Source organism: Pseudorca crassidens, chromosome 10 (genome assembly GCF_039906515.1).
Source record: "Pseudorca crassidens isolate mPseCra1 chromosome 10, mPseCra1.hap1, whole genome shotgun sequence".
Taxonomy (NCBI): domain Eukaryota; kingdom Metazoa; phylum Chordata; class Mammalia; order Artiodactyla; family Delphinidae; genus Pseudorca; species Pseudorca crassidens.
This window is the reverse complement of record NC_090305.1, coordinates 7,800,512-7,819,790: the sequence shown is the minus strand read 5'-3', so window position 1 is coordinate 7,819,790 and position 19,279 is coordinate 7,800,512. Positions and strand designations below refer to the sequence as shown.

Below are 19,279 nucleotides of genomic sequence, written 5' to 3'. Positions count from 1 at the left end.
TTATCATTTTTCTACTTTGGAATTATGGAAGCAATGATAATTCTAATCTAAAGCAGGACATCTTTCTTAGAAATAAGTATTTCTTTAACATAGAGATGTCAAAATCGCATCACCTGATTTTAGTGAAGAAAGAGTCGATTGTTCGATTTTGAAAAATACAACTGCTATGAATTCGTGGTGACTATCAAACCCAATGGCTTGATGACTGCAAATTAACCAAGTCAAGGTTCTGTCATCTTCACATCAAGTGTGTTCATCAGACTTTCAAAATACATTTGTTTCCATATTCCCACGAGGCACAAAGATGAAGTATACCAGCTCGTTCCCCAAAGCAAACTCTTGCTGCTGCTGCAGACAGATCAGACTCAGCTCTGACCTTCACACTTGCTCTGAAGAGCAAATGCATTCAGTTGCTATCGCAGTGATTTCACTTACTACATGTTTTCTTAGTTTTATTTCTAAATTGGTAGTTAAAATAGACATTTTGAACTTAGGACTACTCTATTCAAGCCTGTCATTTTACGAACTCAATATTCTTTTTAAAGAATAATGTTATCAAACTGCTCACTTTTTATGTATTTTATAACTTTGTAACAAATGCTAATGTAATTGGTATCATCTTGTGGACATTATACAAAGGCATAGTAAGAACATGGTGTTTTTGTACAGAAGATTCAGCTCACCTTCTTGAAAAATGTTAAAATCTAAAGAGTAATTTATGTTAGTGGTAATGGTTATATATATATTTGTACAGTTTTAATTAATGTCTCAAAGCAAAAATATTATTTTGTGTTGCTGGGAAACTTTTAAACTCCAAATAGATATTAAAATTAATATGGTTAACTAGTGTGTTTTCCTTACATTGTTAAACTTTATACTTATACTCTGAGGCCTTTTTTTGTTGTTAATTAGTCAACTTTTTTTTTTTCTTAGCAGTTTTAAGTTTACGGAAAATCTGATTGGAAAGTACAGGGTTTCCACATACTCCCTAATCTCCCCGCTCCTCAATTTTCCCTATTATAAATATCTTGCATTAGTGTGGTACATTTGTCACAACTGATGAACCAGTATTGATTCATTGTTATTAATTAAAGGCCATAGATTACATTAGGGTTCACGCTCTGTGTTGTACATTCTGTGGGTTTTGACAACATGTATCCACCAATACAGTATCATACAAAATAGTTTCACTGCCCTAAAGATCCTCTGTGCTCTACCCATTCATCCCTCCCTCCCTCCCTGCAAACCTCTGGCAACCACTGATCTTTTCTTTTTATTATCTCCATAGTTTTTCCTTTTCCACAATGTCATATAGTTGGAATTAAGAAGTATACAGCCTTTTCAGTTTGGCTTCTTTCACTTAGTAATGTGCATTTAAAATTCCTCCCTGTCTTTTCTTGGCTTGATAGCTCATTTCTGTTTATCACTGAAGAGTATTCCATTGCCTATGTGTATCCTAGTTTATTTATCCATTCACCAGCTGAAGGACATTTTGGTTGTTTCCAAGTACGGGCAATTATGAATAAAGCTGCTATAAACATTCATGTACATGTTTTTGTGTGGACATCGGTTTTCACTTCACTTGATTAATTGCTGGACCGTATGGTAGGAGTATGTTTTGTAAGAAAGCACCACACTGCCTTCCAAAGTGCCTGCGCCATTTCTCATTCCCACCAGCAGTGATGAGAGTTCCCGTTGCTCCACATTCTCACCAGCATTTGGTGTTGTCAGTGTTTTGGACTTTGGCTGTTCTAGTGTGTAGCAGTATCTTGTTATTTTAATTTGCAATTCCCTAATGACACAGGATGTGAAGCATCTATTCACATGCTTATCTGCCATCTGTATATCTCCTTGCTGTCTATTCAGATCTTTTGCCCATTTTTAAATTAGTCTGTTTTCTTATTGTTGAACTTAAACAGTTCCTTGTATATTTTGAATAACAGACCTTTATCAGGTTGTCTTTTGCAAATCTTACCTCCAGTCCGTGACTTGTCTTTTCATTCTCTTAAGGTCTTCTGCAGAGGAGAAGTTTTTAATTTGAATGAGGTCCAGCTTACCAATTTTTTATTTCGTGGATCATGCTTCTGGGGTTGTATCTAAAAAGCCATCACCAAACCCAAGGTCACCTATGATTTTCTCCTACATTCTAGGAGTATTACAGTTTTGCATTTTACATTTAGATCTATGATCCATTTTGAGTCAATTTCTCTGAAAGGTATATCATCTGCTGCAGATTCTTCTTCATGCTGATGTCTATTGTCCAGCGTCGTTTGTTGAAAGGACTTTTCTCCACTGAACTGCCTTTGCTAATTTGTCAAAGATCAGTTGACTGTATTTGTGTGCATCTATTTCTGGGCTCCCTATTCTGTTCCACTGATCTATGTGTCTATTCTCTCACCAATACCACACTGTCTTGATTACTGTAGCTTTATAGAAGTCACCTAAGTCAGTTCCTCAACTTTGTTTCTTCTCCTTCAATATTGTGTTGGCTACTTTGGGTCTTTTACTGCTCCATATAAACTCTAGAATCAGTGTCAATATCCACAAAATAACTGGGATTTTTGACTCGGATTGCAGTGAACAAGCAAAAATACAGATCAAGTTGGGAAGAACTGACATCTTGACACTCCTGGGTCTTCCCACCCATGTACAAGGACTATCGCTCTATTTTTTTTACATCTTCTTGGACTTCTTTCATCAGTGTCTTGTCATTTTCCCCATATAGATCTTACACAGATTTGTTGGATTTATACCTGTTTATTTTAGTGTTAATGCAATTTTTAATTTCAAATTTGAATTGTTCACTGCTTATAAATAAGAAAGCAAATGACTTTTCTATATTAAAGTTGTATCCTAATTCCTGTTATAATCACTTATTAAATCCAGGAGTTTCTTTGTTGATTCTTTGAAATTTTCTACATAGACAATCATGTCATCTGCAAACAAAACCAGTTTTATTCTTCATTCCCAATCAGCGTACTTTTTATTTCCTTTTCTTTCTTATTGAACTAGCCAGGACTTCCAGTACAATCCTGAACAGAAGTGGTGGGAGTGAACATCCTTGCCTTGTTCCTGATCTTAGCAGGAAAACATCTAGTTTCTCCCCATTAAGAAAGATGTTAGCTGTAGGGTTTTGGGGTTTTTTTTAATAGATGTTCTTTATCAAGTTGAAGACACTCCTCCCTATTTTGCTGAGAGTTTTTATTATGAATGGTGTTAGATTCTGTCAAATACTTTTCGTGCATCTACTGATAATCACTGATCATACAATTTTTGTTTCTTTAGCTTGTTGATGTGATGGACTATATTAATTGATTTTCAAATGCTGAATCAGCTTTGTATACCTAGAATAAATCCCACTTGATCATATTATGTAATTCTCTGTATACATTGTTGGATTGGATTTGCTAATATCTTGTCGAGGATTTCTGCATCTATGTTCATATGTTTATATATATATATATATAGAGAGAGAGAGAGAGAGAGGGAGGGAGAGAGAGAGAGAAAGAGAAAGACAAACTTTTCTCTAAATTTGAAAATTTTCAAAATCATATGTTAAAACAACATAAATATGTGAAGCAAAGATTAACCACAAATACAAGAAGAAATTGACATAACCACAGAGTGGGAGGTTTTTCTTAGAAAATAGATCTAGAGGCCTTAAAATAAGTACATGAGTAACACAGTAAACAAAATTTACCCACCATACATACTATATAGAACTTTGACCAATAAGGCAAAATACTATACATGTAACATGCACAAAAAATTGACCTTATCTTAGGCCAAAAAGAAAATCTCAAATTCTCAAATGTTGAAATATGTAAGCTACGACTTTTTTCCACAGTTTAATAAAAGTAGAATAAAAAAGCATGCCTCCAAAATCATCCACTTAAAAATTCAAAAACAGGGCTTCCCTGGTGGCGCAGTGGTTGAGAGTCCGCCTGCTGATGCAGGGGACACAGGTTCGTGCCCCGGTCTGGGAAGATCCCACATGCTGCGGAGCGGCTGGGCCCATGGGCCATGGCCGCTGAGCCTGCGTGTCCGGAGCCTGTGCTGCTCAACGGGAGAGGCCACAACAGTGAGAGGTCCACGTACCACAAAAAAAAAAAAAAAAAAAAAAAAAAAATTCAATAACATTGTTCTAACCACTACAAAGTCAAAAGGGAAAATCAAAAATGAAATAAACATCCTTTAGAAATGGACAGTGACAGACCTCTGTATTAAAACCTATAAAACTCAGTCAAAACAGATCTCAAAGAAAAAAAATTATACACTTGTTCCATTTATGAGAAAAACAAAAACACTGAAGACATGGTGAATTTGAGCATTTAGCTTAAGAAACTAGAAAAAGGAATAACAGCTTTAAAAAGTGAAAAGGAATGAAAAATATAAAATAATGTCCTAGTAGTAACAAACATTATCCAGCACCAGGTCTCGGTTTCTAATATCACTGTCCAATAAAAGAAACCAGGGCTACTTGGAGAAATGGCTGATTCTAGTATGGGAGCATGAAATATACAAGATGAGCCTGGAGCCTCTTACAGTGCCAGAAAGTAGGGAAGTTCTATAAAAACAAAAAACAAGGGGAAAAAAAAAAGCCTACACTGATTGGCTATGTCAAAGGACCCATGGGCCAACTGAAAGAGCTCCCAATGGTCAAAACTGCAACAATTTGAGCAAGAAAATTAATGGAGAAGTATTGGATTATAACCCAAACCAGGAAATATATATACATGATTCCACAGTGAAGGAGTGGATGGTTGGATGGATAGACAGGGAAGAAGAGGCATCTTCCATGCAGCAGAATTCCAAATAATTTATGCAGATACTCTGCCCTCAAGGAGGCAGAGCACAACTCCCCATTTTTTAAGTGTGGGATATGCATAGTGACTTTCTTTTAAAGAGTACAGTATGGGAAAGGGGGAAAAAAGGAATAGCTTCACAATGGAGAAGCCTGAGGAACACTACCTCAGCCAGATGATCAAGGTCAACATCAACAGTAATATCACGTTCGTATATGTAACTTTAATATGATGTGATGAAAATGACACTTCACCCCTGTGGTCTTCCTCCTAAAAACCGATAATCCCAGTCTGACCATGAGGAAAACACTAGACAAGTTCCAATGGAAGTGCATTCTACAAAATACCTGATCAGTACTCCTCAAAACTCAGTCACCAAAAACAAGAAAAGTCTAATGAAGAGTCACAGCCAAGAGGAGCCTAAGAAGACATGACAACTGAATGTAATATGGTATCCTGGGTAAAATCCTGAAACAGAAGGATATTAGTTAAAAGATAAGAAAAACTGTATGAAGTATGGACTTTACTTAGTGATAATGTATCAGTATTGATTCATTAGTTGTAACAAATGTATCATGTTAATGTAAGATGTTACTAATAGGGGAAACTGGGTGTAAGGTGTGTGGGAACTCTCTGTACTGTCTCTTAAAACTGTTCCACAAAATAAAGTCTATTTTTAAGAAATAAATTTGATCAATCTATCCATTCAGCAAATATTTACTAAGTAACCACTATGTACTAAGTGTAGTATATATGGTACACATGGTAGAAAAGAAAAGGTCATTTCCTCCAATCTCATAGAACGTACATTCCGCAGACATTAAATAAACACACACACAAAAAAACCTGTATATTTGCAAATTATTATAAGTGCTATTAAGAAAAAAGAAAAAAAAAACCCAGGATGTTATAGAGACTAAAGAAGGGATATGAATGTAGTGAGAGATGACGTAATAATTTTAAGACTAGGAGTCTAATCATACTTGATATATGCCTCTGCCTGCTGGGTAAAGAATGAATTGTTGGGCCAAAGCATGAAAACAGAGAGTCCTGTTAGAAGATTAAAAGACAGTGAGGCTTGGACTTGGGTATTAGCAATAGTATGGAAGAGAACTGATGATGGCTGCTGATAGAAAGCTACTGGGTTTTGGTGCTGATCTTGTTTCTTGCAGCTTTATAGAACTTCCTCATTAGTTATAATAGGATTTTAGTTGCTTGTCTTGGATTTTCTAGATAGACAATTATATTAGCTACTTAAAATCTTTGATTTCTTTCTTTTCCACTATTACTTTATACATCATTTATTTCTCTTATTTTATTACTTTGTCTAGTGTCTCTAGGAATCATCAGTGATAGCAAATATCCTATTGTTTCTAACTTCAACATAAAGCCATAGCACTAGATAAAGGGTAGTTGACAAAAATCTAAGGCAAGCAATGTGCTTGAGTCGACTGAAGCATATACATTAATATCAGAAATTCATTGCTCAGATTAATATCTAATTAGAAAATATATATGAAGAAGTTCCATGCATAATAATAACAAAACTATAAAATATCATGCAATAATCTTAATAGAAATGCAAAGAACTAAGTGAATAAAACTCTAAAATGTTTTAAGACATTAAAAAAAGAAAAACTGAATTAAATGAAGGGATATACAATGTCCTGGATTGAAGAGTAAATATTTTATATACAAACGGCTCATATAGCTCAAAATAAAAAAAAACAAACAACCCAAGCAAAAACTGGGCACAAGATCTAAATATACATTTCTCCACAGACATGCAGATGGCCAACAGGTACATGAAAAGATGCTCATCATCGTTAATTATTACAGAAATGCAAATCAAAACTACAATGAGGTATCACCACACACCACTCAGAATGGCCATCATCTAGAAGTCTACAAATAATAAATGCTGGAGAGGATGTGGAGAAAAGGGAACTCTCCTACACTGTTGGTGGGAATATACATTGGTGCAGCCACTATGGAGAACAGTATGGCGTTTCCTTAAAAAACTAAAAATAGAACTACCATATCATCCAATGCTCCCACTCTCGGACATATATCTGGAGAAAACTGTAATTCGAAAAGATACATGCATCCCAATGTTCACAGCAGCACTATTTATAATAGTCAAGACATGGAAGCAACCTAAGTGTCCATTGACAGATCAATGGATAAAGATATGGTACATATACACAATGGAATACTACTCAGCCATAAAAAAGAATGAATTAATACCATTTGCAGCAACAGGAATGGACCTAGAGATTATACCAAGTGAAGTGAGTAAAAGACAAATATCATACGATATTGCTTATATGTGGAATCTAAAAAAAATTATACAGATGAACTTATTTAGAAAATAGAAACAGAGTCACAGACACAGAAAACAAACTTACGGTTACCAAAGGGGAAAGGGGGGTGGAGGGATAAATCAGGAGTTTGGGATTAAAATATAAACACTATTATATATAAAACAGATAACCAACAAGGACCTACTGTATAGCACAGGGAACTATATACTCAATATCTTGTACTAACCTGTAAAAATCTAAAAGAGAATATATATATATATATATATATATATATATATATACATGTATAACTGAATCACTCGGTTGTACACCTGAAACTAATATAACATTGTAAATCAACATTTCAAAAAAACTTTTTGAAGAGTAAATGTTTTAAAGCTCCCATATCTTCCTAAATTTACCTATAATTCAATGCAATCATAATCAAAACCCCTAGTAAAATTTAAAGCTGAAAGGCTAAGTCTAGATTTATCTGGAAAAGTATGCAAAGAAGAATCAGAAAAGTAACAATGACAGACTTGCCTTACCAAGTATCAAAACATAGTACAATCTACACTGATTATAGAGTCACAGACCAATTAGAAAAACAAAAAAGGGCAGTTTACAGAAAAAATATACATCACTGGTCAATAAATACATGAAAAGATGCTTAATAAGTCATACTAAAGATATAAAACAATGGCTTCGATCAGGGGTTGGAACCATGGTCAGTGAACCAAATTCAGTTCACTGTCTGTTTCTGTGCAGCTGGCAAGCTAAGAATGTTTTTTATAAAAAAAAAAAATCAAAATAAACATGGTCGAAAGAATATCAAAATAAGATTATTTTGTACTATGTGAAAACGATATGAAATTCAAGTTTCAGGGTCCATAAATACAGCTTTGTTGGAAGGTAGCCATGCTCACCTGTTTATGTACTGTTTATGGTGGCTTTTGCATTACGAGGCAAAACTGAATAGCTGGAGAGAGACGGTATGGCCCACAAAGCCTAAAATGTTTACTATCTGGCCATTTACAGAAAAAGTTTGCAGACCCCTAGCTTAATGTGTCAAAGATAAAAAGTCTGATAATACGCAATGTTAAGCAAAGATGAGGAAACAAAATCTCTCAACCGCTATCGGAGGGAGTGTAAATCCGTACAACTCCTTTTGCGGACAACTGAAATTGTAAACGCTCATCTGCTCTGAGTCAGCTTCTACGGATGTAACCTGAAGATTCATTTGCACATGTGCACCGGGACTTAGTGATGTTCCTTGGTACAGCATTTTTTTAATAGCGAAAAGCTTGAAACAAGGTACCTTTCCGTCAGTAGGGGAATGGTAAACTAGACAGCCACATCATATAATTAAAAAGCCACTAAAAAGAATGAGGTAGTCTCCATGTCCAGATAAAGAAAAGGTGTTAAGTGTGATACAGTGTAGCAAAGCGTAACTCAGTGTTAATTCTGTGCCCTCACCTGTCTTCACAATAACCAAAAAAGGATACATTTCTATGTTTTATACTCACAGAAAGCTTCTGGGACAATAAATAAATAATGGCTACCTCTTAAGTTGAGAGACTAAGGGTCTGGGATCAGAAGGAAACAATTTTGCTGTATACCCTTCTGTCTTACATGCATTCTTTATCATAAGCATATTTTATCTCAATTTTAAACGACCTTGTGAACTAGGTATTTTTTTGTTTTTGTTTTGTCTTGTTTTGTTTTGTTTTGTTTTGTTTTGCGGTACGTGGGCCTCTCACTGCTACGGCCTCCCCCGCTGCAGAGCACAAGCTCCAGACGCACAGGCTCAGCGGCCATGGCTCACGGGCCCAGCCGCTCTGCGGCATGTGGGATCTTCCCAGACCAGGGCACAAACCTGTGTCCCCTGCATCGGCAGGCGGGCTCTCAACCACTGCGCCACCAGGGAAGCCCAAGGTGAGTATTTTTATAATTTGGAATAAGAAAGAACTTTGTAAAGCAATGAAGTAATAGATCTGACTATGTAAAGACGTACAGAAACTATAAACAAAGTTAAAAGACACAATAGGTTGGGAGAAAATGTAATATGTAATAAAGGACCTGTGCCCATTATATACAGAGAACTTCCACAAATCTTTATGAAACAAAAACCAACAAAAATGAGGGGGGAAATGGATTACATTCAAACCTTTAGCTGGGGATGTCAAGGTCATCTAGATTCGACCTTGCCTTTCAGTCTCATCTCCTGCTGTTGCCAACCTCACCCGCTCTATGCTATTCACACCAACTTGTAGGTACTCAACTGTGCCAGGCAGTGTCATGCCTCAGAGGCACTGCGCATACCTTCCCTCTACCTGCAACATTTGTCTGTCCTTGTTTATGAATTCCTCATCCTTCAAGGCTCAGCTCAACCACCATCTCCTCTGTGAAGCCCTCCTAGACTCCCTGAAGAGAACTGACCAGTTTTTTGTGCCCCTGGGGTAATGTCTACCTACCTCTATTAGCTATGTATTTCTATGTTGCCTTTGTTTGTCTAGATGTCAGTGTTCTCCACTAGACTCCACGATGGCAAGCCATGGTTTGTTTTTCTTTTCCTTCTGGGACCCAGCACAATCTTAGGACAGTAAGTACTTGGGAAACTTGGCCAGGGAGAGGAAAGGGTTCTTAGCAAGGACACTGTCAAGGCTGCTGGCCAATGAAGACACCCCATCCCACCCCCGCCCCTTGGAACTGTAGGCAGCCTTAGAAGTCTCAGAGGTAACCACAGAAGCAGTCACACAGGGGTCTACCTTGGACCTGAACTGATTCCCACCTCCAGGGAATCGTTGTCATTCAGAGTCTAAGGCTAGCACCCCAACCCTAGAACTGAAGGTGGCCAAAACTGGTGTCCTTAGGAAACACTTCATGACAGAAGAAAATCCAGGGCCTCGGGCTTCCCTGGTGGCACAGTGGTTAAGAGTCTGCTTGCCGATGCAGGGGACACGGGTTCGTGCCCTGGTCCGGGAAGATCCCATGTGCCGCGGAGCGGCTGGGTCCGTGAGCCATGGCCGCTGAGCCTGAGCGTCCGGAGCCTGTGCTCCGCAGTGGGAGAGGCCACAACAGTGAGAGGCCCGCGTACCACAAAAAAAAAAAAAAAAAAAAATACCTGCAAGTATGTGATATCAAGCATCAACCCTTTCTTATCTATGAGTAGTTATTATTAACAGCAGCATGTGAGAAAAAGAACTGGGGTGTCAGTGGACCAAAAGCTTAATGAGTCACTGCTGTGATGGGGCTGTCCAAAAATCTTATTTTGATTCTGGTTGTACTAACAGAAATGTGTGGTCTAGAATCCAGTATCCTGGTCACACCCCATCTGTGTAGAGCTATGGGCATTATGCTTTAAGAAGGGGCCCTGTTCATTTCCAAAATATACAAACAGCTCATACAACTCAATAATAAAAAAACAAACCCAATCGAAAAATGTGCAGAAGACCTAAATAGACATTTCTCCAAAGAAGACATACGGATGGCCAATAGGCACATGAAAAGGATGCTCAACATTGCTAATTATTACAGAACTACAAGTCGAAACTATAATGAGGTATCACCTCACACTACTCAGAATGGCCATAATTAAAAAGTCTACAAACAACACATGCTGGAGAGGGTGTGGAGAAAAGGGAACTCTGCTACACTGTTGTGGGAATGTAAATTGGTGCAGTCACTGTGAAAAACAGTATGGAGGTTCCTCAAAAAACTAAAAGTAGAGTTGCCATAAGATCCTACAATCCCACTCCTGGGCATATATCTGGAGAAAACTGCAATTCAAAAAGACACATGCACCCCAATGTTCACTGCAGCACTATTTACTATAGCCAAGACTTAGAAACAATCTAAATGTCCATCAACAGATAAATGGATAAAGAACATGTGGTACATATTTACAATGGACTACTACTCAGCCATAAAAAAGAACAAAAGAAGGCCATTTGCAGCAACCTGGATGGACCTAGAGATTGTCATACTAAATGAAGTCAGAAAGAGAAAGACAAATATGATATCACTTCTATGTGGAATCTAAAATATGACACAAATGAACTTATCTATGAAATAGACTCACAGACACACATAACAGACTTGTGGTTGCCAAGTGGGAGGGCAGGTGGGAGACGGATGGATTGGGAGTTTGGAATGAGCAGATGCAAACTATTATATATAGAATGGATAAACAACAAGGTCCTACTGTAGAGCACAGGGAACTATATTCAACATTCTGTGTAAACCCTAATGGAAAAGAAAATAAAAAAGAATGTATACACGTATGTATAACTGAATCACTTTGCTGTACAGTAGAAATTAACACACTGTAAATCAACTATACTTCAATAAAATAAATTTCAAAAAAAAAAGAGGGCCCTGGCAGACACGTCAAACCATGGCACACACAACAAAGATGAGAAAACTGGGACTCCTTTCAAGGAGCTTAAGCCAATCCACAAAATTGTATATGCCTGAATTACATATCCTAAATCCAATCAATACCAGCTCGGATTGAGCTAAGTAGCAAATACCCCTTTTCTTTAACGAGGGGGAAACTAAGGTAAGGGGTACCAGAACGAGTTAGCTCAGGGCTGGTTAACAACAATTGCATTTTTTTCTCTTTTTTTCTCTTTTTTTGGTTACACAGTCCTACTAATCTTAGAAATCCAAGGCTCAATGCAATGCCTAATCAAATAATAACTAACTTTCCTTCTTTGGTCTTTAAGTTATTCAGGATGGGTAATTCCTAAATAAAATGTTAACAGAAACACCTTCATGCTCTTTTATCTTCTTGCTATTCACATCTCATTCTATGTTCTAGACAGCTCTGGCAACAAAGACACCGAAGAAAATATTATTTACAGTAAACTTTATTTTCATTGATTTCACTTAACATAATTTCAAAGTAGGTCTGTGCTCTAAGATAAGCAGAAGAACAGATATCCTAAATCTCATTAACAGATCTTTTTCACACTGTTCCTCTGAGTAGGGTACAGGGTTTCAGGGGCCCCAATGGCGACACCCTACATTTTATCCCTGGAGATTTTACCTATAGATTCAGAAAGAACAGTTAATATCAACATACAAGAATCAAACTGTATGCTTCTACTATAGGAAGAAGCTCTTGTGTTACACTCTACCCACCTCTTTAGGGTTGTAATGATAATAACTGACTTTCTTCTCTGCAAAGTTGGGTTTTTTTGGTTTGTTTTTGTTTTAAGTAAAATGTCAGAATATGTGAAAATGCTGTACTTATTTATCTTAATATGCTAAAAATAGTGAAAATTTTAAAATTCTTCATGAGTCCAAGCTGGGCCATGACTACTACGGATGGGATTGACCCAACGCACTAATTCCAAGTTTGGCGACCATCAGCAAACTGTTCAAAGGAAACACATAAAAAAAACAAAAAATCAGATAAAGAACAGCACAGGCACTTGACTATTTTTAAGGGACTGGGACTCAGCAGGTCCCTCACAACTACATGGCGAGGAGGGGCCAAGGCAGAGCAAGCAGGGATGAACTCCCACCCCTGGAGGTGCCAAAGGAAGAACTCGTGAAAGGCAGTCCTGCACTGGGGCTTTGAAATCATACACGTGAGCTGAAGTTCCTAATCTAACAGCCAATAATTCAAAGATGAGAAAATAAGGCTGGAGAGACCAAGGCCTCCCCAGTCAGGCAGGTCATCAGTGGTAGGTCTCCAGCCTCCCAGTTTACAGCTCTTGACCTTGGTCTATGCTAGTTACAAAACATGATTCTTGACAGCATCATAACTATGATCAAAGTTGGGTAAGTAATCTTTTTCCAAAGCAGATTTTTAAAAATTCTATTTTGGGGGTATCTTTATTATACTTAAAGACTACATTTTTAAGAACAATCTGGTTTGGATTTTATAATTAAAGTTAATCACGATTGACGTTAAATAGGATTCAATCAGAATTCCCTTTCAGCAAAATTTTCAATAATAAAGGACACCTTACAACTAAGAAACATGGACCCCACGCTGAAAGTCACACAAACGGCTGCAGTCGTGGAGCTTCCTCCACTGCAGAAAGGGGCCAGGATGGACCAGAGAGCAAATGTGAAAGCAAAATCCATTTCCAAAGTGAACGAATATACTTATTTCATTTTGACATTAAATCTGCTGTTTTTGCAGCCTTTCCTATTTGTATATGAACTGAAATCATTTCAGTCGATGCTCAGCATCAGATATACTGAAACAAGTAAAATTTTGAACGTCTAAAGTGTTTGGGGCATTAAACTAGAACTAGCAATAGAGCAGAGGGTACCTGGCACCTGCAATTAAGCCTGCAGGCATAAATTTTCCAGAGTGGTAGAATCTCATTCCCATAATGCCAGCCAAGGTTCCAGATGTAACTGATGAAAAGATAAAGAGAGTCAAAGATCACTACATCTTGTATGTTGGAGGATGAAAATACGGCCAAACTCCCACCCATCTTTCAAGGGCCCAGACCTCATACCTCCTCCTTTCCCGAGTCGGGGAGCTCCACAGCCACCCACAGTCAATGGGACCAAGTACAAATACTGGAGTCAAAGGCTCTCAGTGTCTGAGCCCAGCCTGCCTTTCCAGCCTCACCTCCTACCACTCTTCAGCCATAAATTTCTTAGTCTTCTCCTAAATTGCTGTAGGAGAAAACTACATTTTTCCTATGCCGATGCTATTTACCCTGTGTGCTCTTAGGCTCTTCCCACTTGACATCTATTCAAATAACTACCACCTGCCATGCACTGCACCAGGTGCTGGGAACACAACTGTCATCAAAAAGATCTCTGCCTTAACGGCGTTTGGAGTTTGATAGGACTAACTTGAAAGAATCACACAAATAAAAACTCAGAAGTATAATCTGTGCTACAGGCGCCAATTAATGCAATACAAATAACGTGATGAACAGGGGATCCAGCCCATTGAGGGAGAAGGACTTGCTGAGAAAGTGAAGACTGAGCCGCGATGTGAAGAGTCGCAATTAACGAGCTCAAGGGGAGGAAAGCACATTCCAGGCAGAGGGCGTAATATACGCAGGGCCCTGCGGTGAGAGGGGGCTGCTAGACGTGGTGTGGCACAGAAACTGAGACTGAGGGAGAAAGAGGGCCACAGCCTACAGAGCCTCGAGGGCCACGGGACGGACTGTGGTCTTCTTCCGAAGACAATGGAAAGCCATTAAAATATATTACGCAGAGGAATACATACAAAGAGCTGCATTCTGAAAATATAATTGTGGCTGTACCATAGGGAGCAAACTTCAGGGAAAACAGAGAGGAGGTAGGGTACCAACTGAGAAACTTCCTCGGGAATGCAGGCAAGAGGGGGGCTAACTGGGGCATGGACGGTGGCCGTGGAGGTAGGGAAGGGGACAGCCTGGGATACGAGTTGCAGGTAGTGTTGACAGGACTTGCTGATGAATCAGACAGAGATGGAGGGGAGGAGAGCAATGGAGACCCAAATGGAGGGAGGACACCAGGAGACCAAGCGTGTGTGAAGATAGGAAGCCAGGTGTGGGCAGATGCCATGACACAGCTGAAAGCTTTCAAGCAGGCAACTGGATACACGAGAGTAAAGCTCGGAGGAGAGAGAAATTTGTGAGTCATTTGTGTATCAGTGGTAATTTAAGACCTGGGCTTCAACCATATTGCCAAGTGAGAGAGTATAAAGAACATTAAAAGTGCCAGGTTTTAAGAACCTTGATATCTAATGGTTGAAATGGAAGACAGGTCGACAAAACAAACAAAAGGGAATCAGAAGATAAAAAGGAAAAACAAGAGAATGGAAAATGGACTGGTGTACTGTGCTGAGAACAGCTAAAAGGCCAAATAAAATGAGGACTAAGAAGTGTATGCTGAATTTTGAAACACACAGGTTCCTGGCAGCCTCAGGGAGAGCTATTCCCGTGGACTAAGGGGACAGAAGTGGAGGCCGAGGTGGGTTGAGAATGTGAGGTGAGGAAGTGAAGATGGGAGTGTAATGGATGTTTTTTAAGAGACGTTCCTGAAGAGGAAGCAGAAGGGCAGCAACTGAAGAAAGCAGTGGGGTCACGAGAGGTCCTTTTTTTTTTTTTTTTTAAATGGGTGAGAGATGAGCACATCGGAGCATCACTGGGTGGGATCCACCTGAGAGGCAGGATACGAGGAAGGGCTGGCATCAGTGACGGTGTAAAGCTCTGGGGAAGGTGAAGCAGTAGAGACCCAAAGCCTGGTGGAGGGACCAGCCTTGGAGACAAGAACCAGGACAGGGGAAGGCTTAGAGGCGATGGCATGAGGGAGTCTCCACGTGACGGCTGCTGTTTTGTCTTCAAGTAGATGGTGAGGTTGTTCGCTGGGGTGTCAGAAAGGGGACAAAGGGGCCTGAGAGTAACTCCGGGGCTGCAAGAGAGCCGCCGAGCAGAGCGGAGAGCTGGGCGCTTCCTCCTTCCCAGCCCAGGCCGACTTGGACAAACCGCTGTGACACGCCCGCTCCCCGTGAGGGCCAGAACCGCGTGTTTTCTCATCCTGTGGGTTTGTGGGGGCAGCGAGGGGCCCACACACCCAGCAGGGTGTCTGACACAGGGTGGGGCTCAGGAAAAATGCACCAAAGCCACCCTGATAAGTAATCTTCCCCTCCCTGCGCCCCTCACCGTCTGTGCTGCCCAGAGGACACGGCAGCAGCCCCAGTCACGTTTTATGTCCCCGGCGAAGGTAAAGCCTCCCTGAAGGCAGGGCCTACATCTTACACACTTAGTTTACATCTAAAAGGCTAACAAATGATTTTCAAATGGGAAAAATGCAATACCGATGCAAACCTAACCCAGACACGTGGTCCTTCAGTGACGCTCAAGCAGACGGTCTTCAGCAGGGAATCACAATGGTTAAGAGACACATGCCTGCCTTACGCGAGTTTAACACTTATTTCACTGGGTAAATCTACATTCATGAGGTATGAAAACCTTTCCATATTCTGTACATAAAAGATACGTAGAAACCAGCACAAGACGCACCCCCCCCCGGCCGCCCTCATTTCAAAACTTGCCTAGGACTTGGCAGAAGCAGTAAAACCGTCGCAATGTGAAGAACCTGTCACATCCCACCAACCCAGGGATGCGTCAGGGAGACGCTGAAACCGACATACCTAAGAAAAGCCAAATGTTCCTTGGATCCTGAGACAGCTGATAGGCCCCGAGGCCCGCTAATCCACCGAAGAGGAGCCCGGCAGCCAGGGACGGGACACTGCCTGCAGGGAAGCAAACACACAGTTGCACTGCAATGGCAGACACTCATCTCACTGACAGAATCCACCAGACCACCCTCCCCTACAGAGGAAAACAGCAAAGAGAACGTCTCTCAACGCGGTCCAGGACCAAGGCATTCTCAACGAGGAAAATGTGTGGGGGAGTTTGCCATTTTACCAGAGAGGTCAGGGTCGTACCACACGGGTCCTCTCTCCTCTAACAGGCAGGACACTTCCTCCCAGGGAGAAAGGGAGGGCTCCGAGCCAGGCCTGATTAACCCTGCAAGGACTGGAACTCTCCATGGGCAGGACCTTGGGCTCATCCCCAAAGGAAAGGGAAAGAGGGTCAGTGAGTTAAAAAATGACCTGGAGAGCAAGAATTCTGGTGTGTGTGATGGCAGGGGGGATGCAGGCAAGGAGTGGGGTGGAAACAAGCGTGTTCGCTGACACACCTGTGCCTGATTTAATGCGGAGCCCTCAAAACTGCTTCTGCGAAGACTAGAGGTTTCCTTCTACTTGAAAAGCAGAGATGGCCCTCTGGGGTCAAGGCTGATGTATGGCAGGTGATGATAATAACAATCTACTACCATCCTTAACCGGTATCTTTATCTAAAGAGTCAAAAAGCAAGTGACTGGACAAGAAGCCTGGTGTCGCTCAGCCGGATAACCGCAAAGGCAAGTGCAGCTACAGGGCTGATAATTCGCCTGCACTCCAGCGAGAGGGCCTAAAGCAAACCTGACTCCAGTAAGACTGCAGTCTGAGGACCCTGGGGACTCACTCTTCACCGGGAATAAGATTTTAAGCGGTTAAATAACTACAAACCGTACCTGCTCTTGCATAGCCAATGATCCCGCCAGAAGCAACCAGTGCTGCGTAGCCAAAGCCGATCCAATGTATAGGCACTCTGAAAACGGAGCAGTGAGAAATCGGTGCTAACCGTGTTGAAAACACAAAAAACAAACTAAACAGCATGGGACCATAGAATGGGATCAAAAAGGTCACCATTCCAGAACCATCCTATCACTGTATAAACGCAAATAAATCCCAGAGAGGTTAGATGGCTTGCCTAGAGTCAGTGGCAGAGCTGGGACTCGAACACAAGTCCCTGGCCTACACGTCCGTATCCTCCCACAGCCCAAGCTGTCCAGCAGTCTTGGCTCAGCGCCCTTTTCAGATGATGACAGAAACTCTGGTTTTGAAAAGCTCCTGACTATTCCACCCCCATTTCACGGGGCACTTACAGTGGGCCAGAGTCCTTCTCCATTGTTCTCTTTCACTCTGTCCAAATGGAAGATCACACCAGGCCTGCACCTGCGGAGGAGGGGCTGGATCAGAGGCAGTTAACAGCACAGCTCGCTAGCAGCCAGGAAGCAGTGCGTCCAAGTTCCAGCTCCAGCCCCTTGGGAGCTAAGAAGAATGGGCAAGCCACCCAACGTCTCTAAGCCTCAGTTTCCTTCACCATACCTATGCTGAGGATAGCAACGGTACAAATTTCCTAGGGCTACTATGGGCATTAAATGGGATAATATGTAAAGGGGCTTTGCACAAAGTAATTGCTGAACAGATACCAGGCGTTCTAGTAATAACCTAAATTCTAATATAACATAGGCCCACAGGACACTTCACTGACCAGCTCTGTACAGTGAATGAGCTAATCTCCTCAACACCTAACCAAATTATAACTAAACTGGAAAGTAAACACACCTCCTGTGCCCTTAATTCAAGTATTTTAGTCGCCCTTTCTGGGGGGAAAGGGTGCTGCTTTTCACCCCTGCCCAAAGAATTGATTTCAATACTCAACATTTGTAAAGTTTTCAGATGGTTATTTAACTTTGCATCACTCATAGTTATCGTTAGATGGGGAGCGAGGAGGAAGGATGAAACATACAAAGCCCAAGTCATAATTACGCAGAACCCTACACCCTTGGCAAAGCAGGGTGTAACTCCTAATTTCTTAAAGAAATGCATCTGGTATCCAACGAGGCTAAGCTTGAAAATACATAACCTCTTCTGTTTAAATTATTGTCTATAAAGGGGGGGGGCTTGGAATTGTACCACCGTCATTAATTCGACGTAACACTGAGCCACCGAGATTTTTAAAGAGATGGCCCAATAAAACTTCCAGGAAACTAATGACCTCGACGCTACCTCGGTAAGCATCTGCCTCAGGAGCTCAGGGTCTCCGCAGGATTCACAACCCACTTTAAGGAAAGCAGGAAACGAGGGACTACACAAGCACCTACCACGCAGCCTAAAGCCGCCGCCTGGATCCAGAGGACGAAGAGCAGGCGGCAGCAAAGCCTCTCAACTCATTTCTAAAAGTCAAAACAGGTGTAAAATAATAGTAATAATAATTCCAAAGTACACGAACCTCCTTCCCAAAGGTCTGCACTCGCGAACGAGGGTGCACACGCCTACGAGCCAGGAGTCGCTCTCCTGCCGGAAATGTCGCAGCGCTTTCCCTGAGTCCGAGGGCGGGGCTTGGCACGGGGTGGGGCTAGAGGTAGAGGTCGCGGCGCTCCGGGCGTCCCGGGGGCAGGGCATGGGGCGGGGCTTGCGCCGGATAGGCCGGCGCGTGCTCTTTGTCCCCGGGTCAGGGAGTCGCCGAGCGCTCCGTGTATCCGGGGAGCTGGGCGTGGTGCCGGCCGTCCAGCACTCGTCCCAGATCCAAGCCAGCCTGGCCTAAATCCGGAAGCACAGGCTTGGAGTCTAGTTTTGCAAGAGGCCTTTGCGAGCTGGGCCAGGTCTGCGGTGAGGGGGTGGGGCTGCCACCGATGGGAGTGAAGGGCATCCGAGGCTGGATTTTGAAGGACTGCATCAACAGAGGGCCCTATTACCGGGTGTCAACCAGATGCAGGCCATCGGGGAGGACTGTCACTCTAGCCCGATCACGTTATTTGCTACCATGGGAAGGGACTACTTTCTATCTGCAGAAGATAGGGTGGCCACT

General features: G+C 41.4%; 1 protein-coding gene across 2 annotated transcripts; it reads right to left on the bottom strand.

Moving 5' to 3' along the window:
* Positions 1-11,963: 11,963 nt before the first annotated feature.
* On the bottom strand, positions 11,964-18,856 carry LOC137231553 (transmembrane protein 14C). 2 transcript variants are annotated; one of them, XM_067751987.1, is made up of 6 exons: positions 18,701-18,856; positions 17,571-17,640; positions 17,157-17,233; positions 16,230-16,331; positions 13,406-13,486; positions 11,964-12,488 (listed from the first exon to the last, which is right to left on the bottom strand). In XM_067751987.1, the coding sequence occupies exons 2-6, from the start codon at positions 17,591-17,593 to the stop codon at positions 12,481-12,483; spliced, it is 291 nt and encodes a 96-aa protein (XP_067608088.1). In that variant the 5' UTR covers positions 17,594-17,640; positions 18,701-18,856; the 3' UTR covers positions 11,964-12,480. The 2 variants fall into 2 exon arrangements, with proteins under 2 accessions (XP_067608088.1, XP_067608087.1); XM_067751986.1 differs by having other exon boundaries at positions 13,399-13,486; positions 18,701-18,855.
* Between the last annotated feature and the right edge of the window lie 423 nt (positions 18,857-19,279).

Excerpts from the sequence above, each read along its gene's own strand:
- LOC137231553 (XM_067751986.1), bottom strand. The coding sequence starts at position 17,593 with ATGGAGAAGGACTCTGGCCCACT. Across the intron at positions 17,234-17,570 it reads GAGAAGGACTCTGGCCCACT|AGTGCCTATACATTGGATCG; the intron begins GTAAGTGCCCCG and ends CTCCGTTTTCAG. Across the intron at positions 13,487-16,229 it reads GAACATTTGGCTTTTCTTAG|TTACATCTGGAACCTTGGCT; the intron begins GTATGTCGGTTT and ends TCTTTTCATCAG.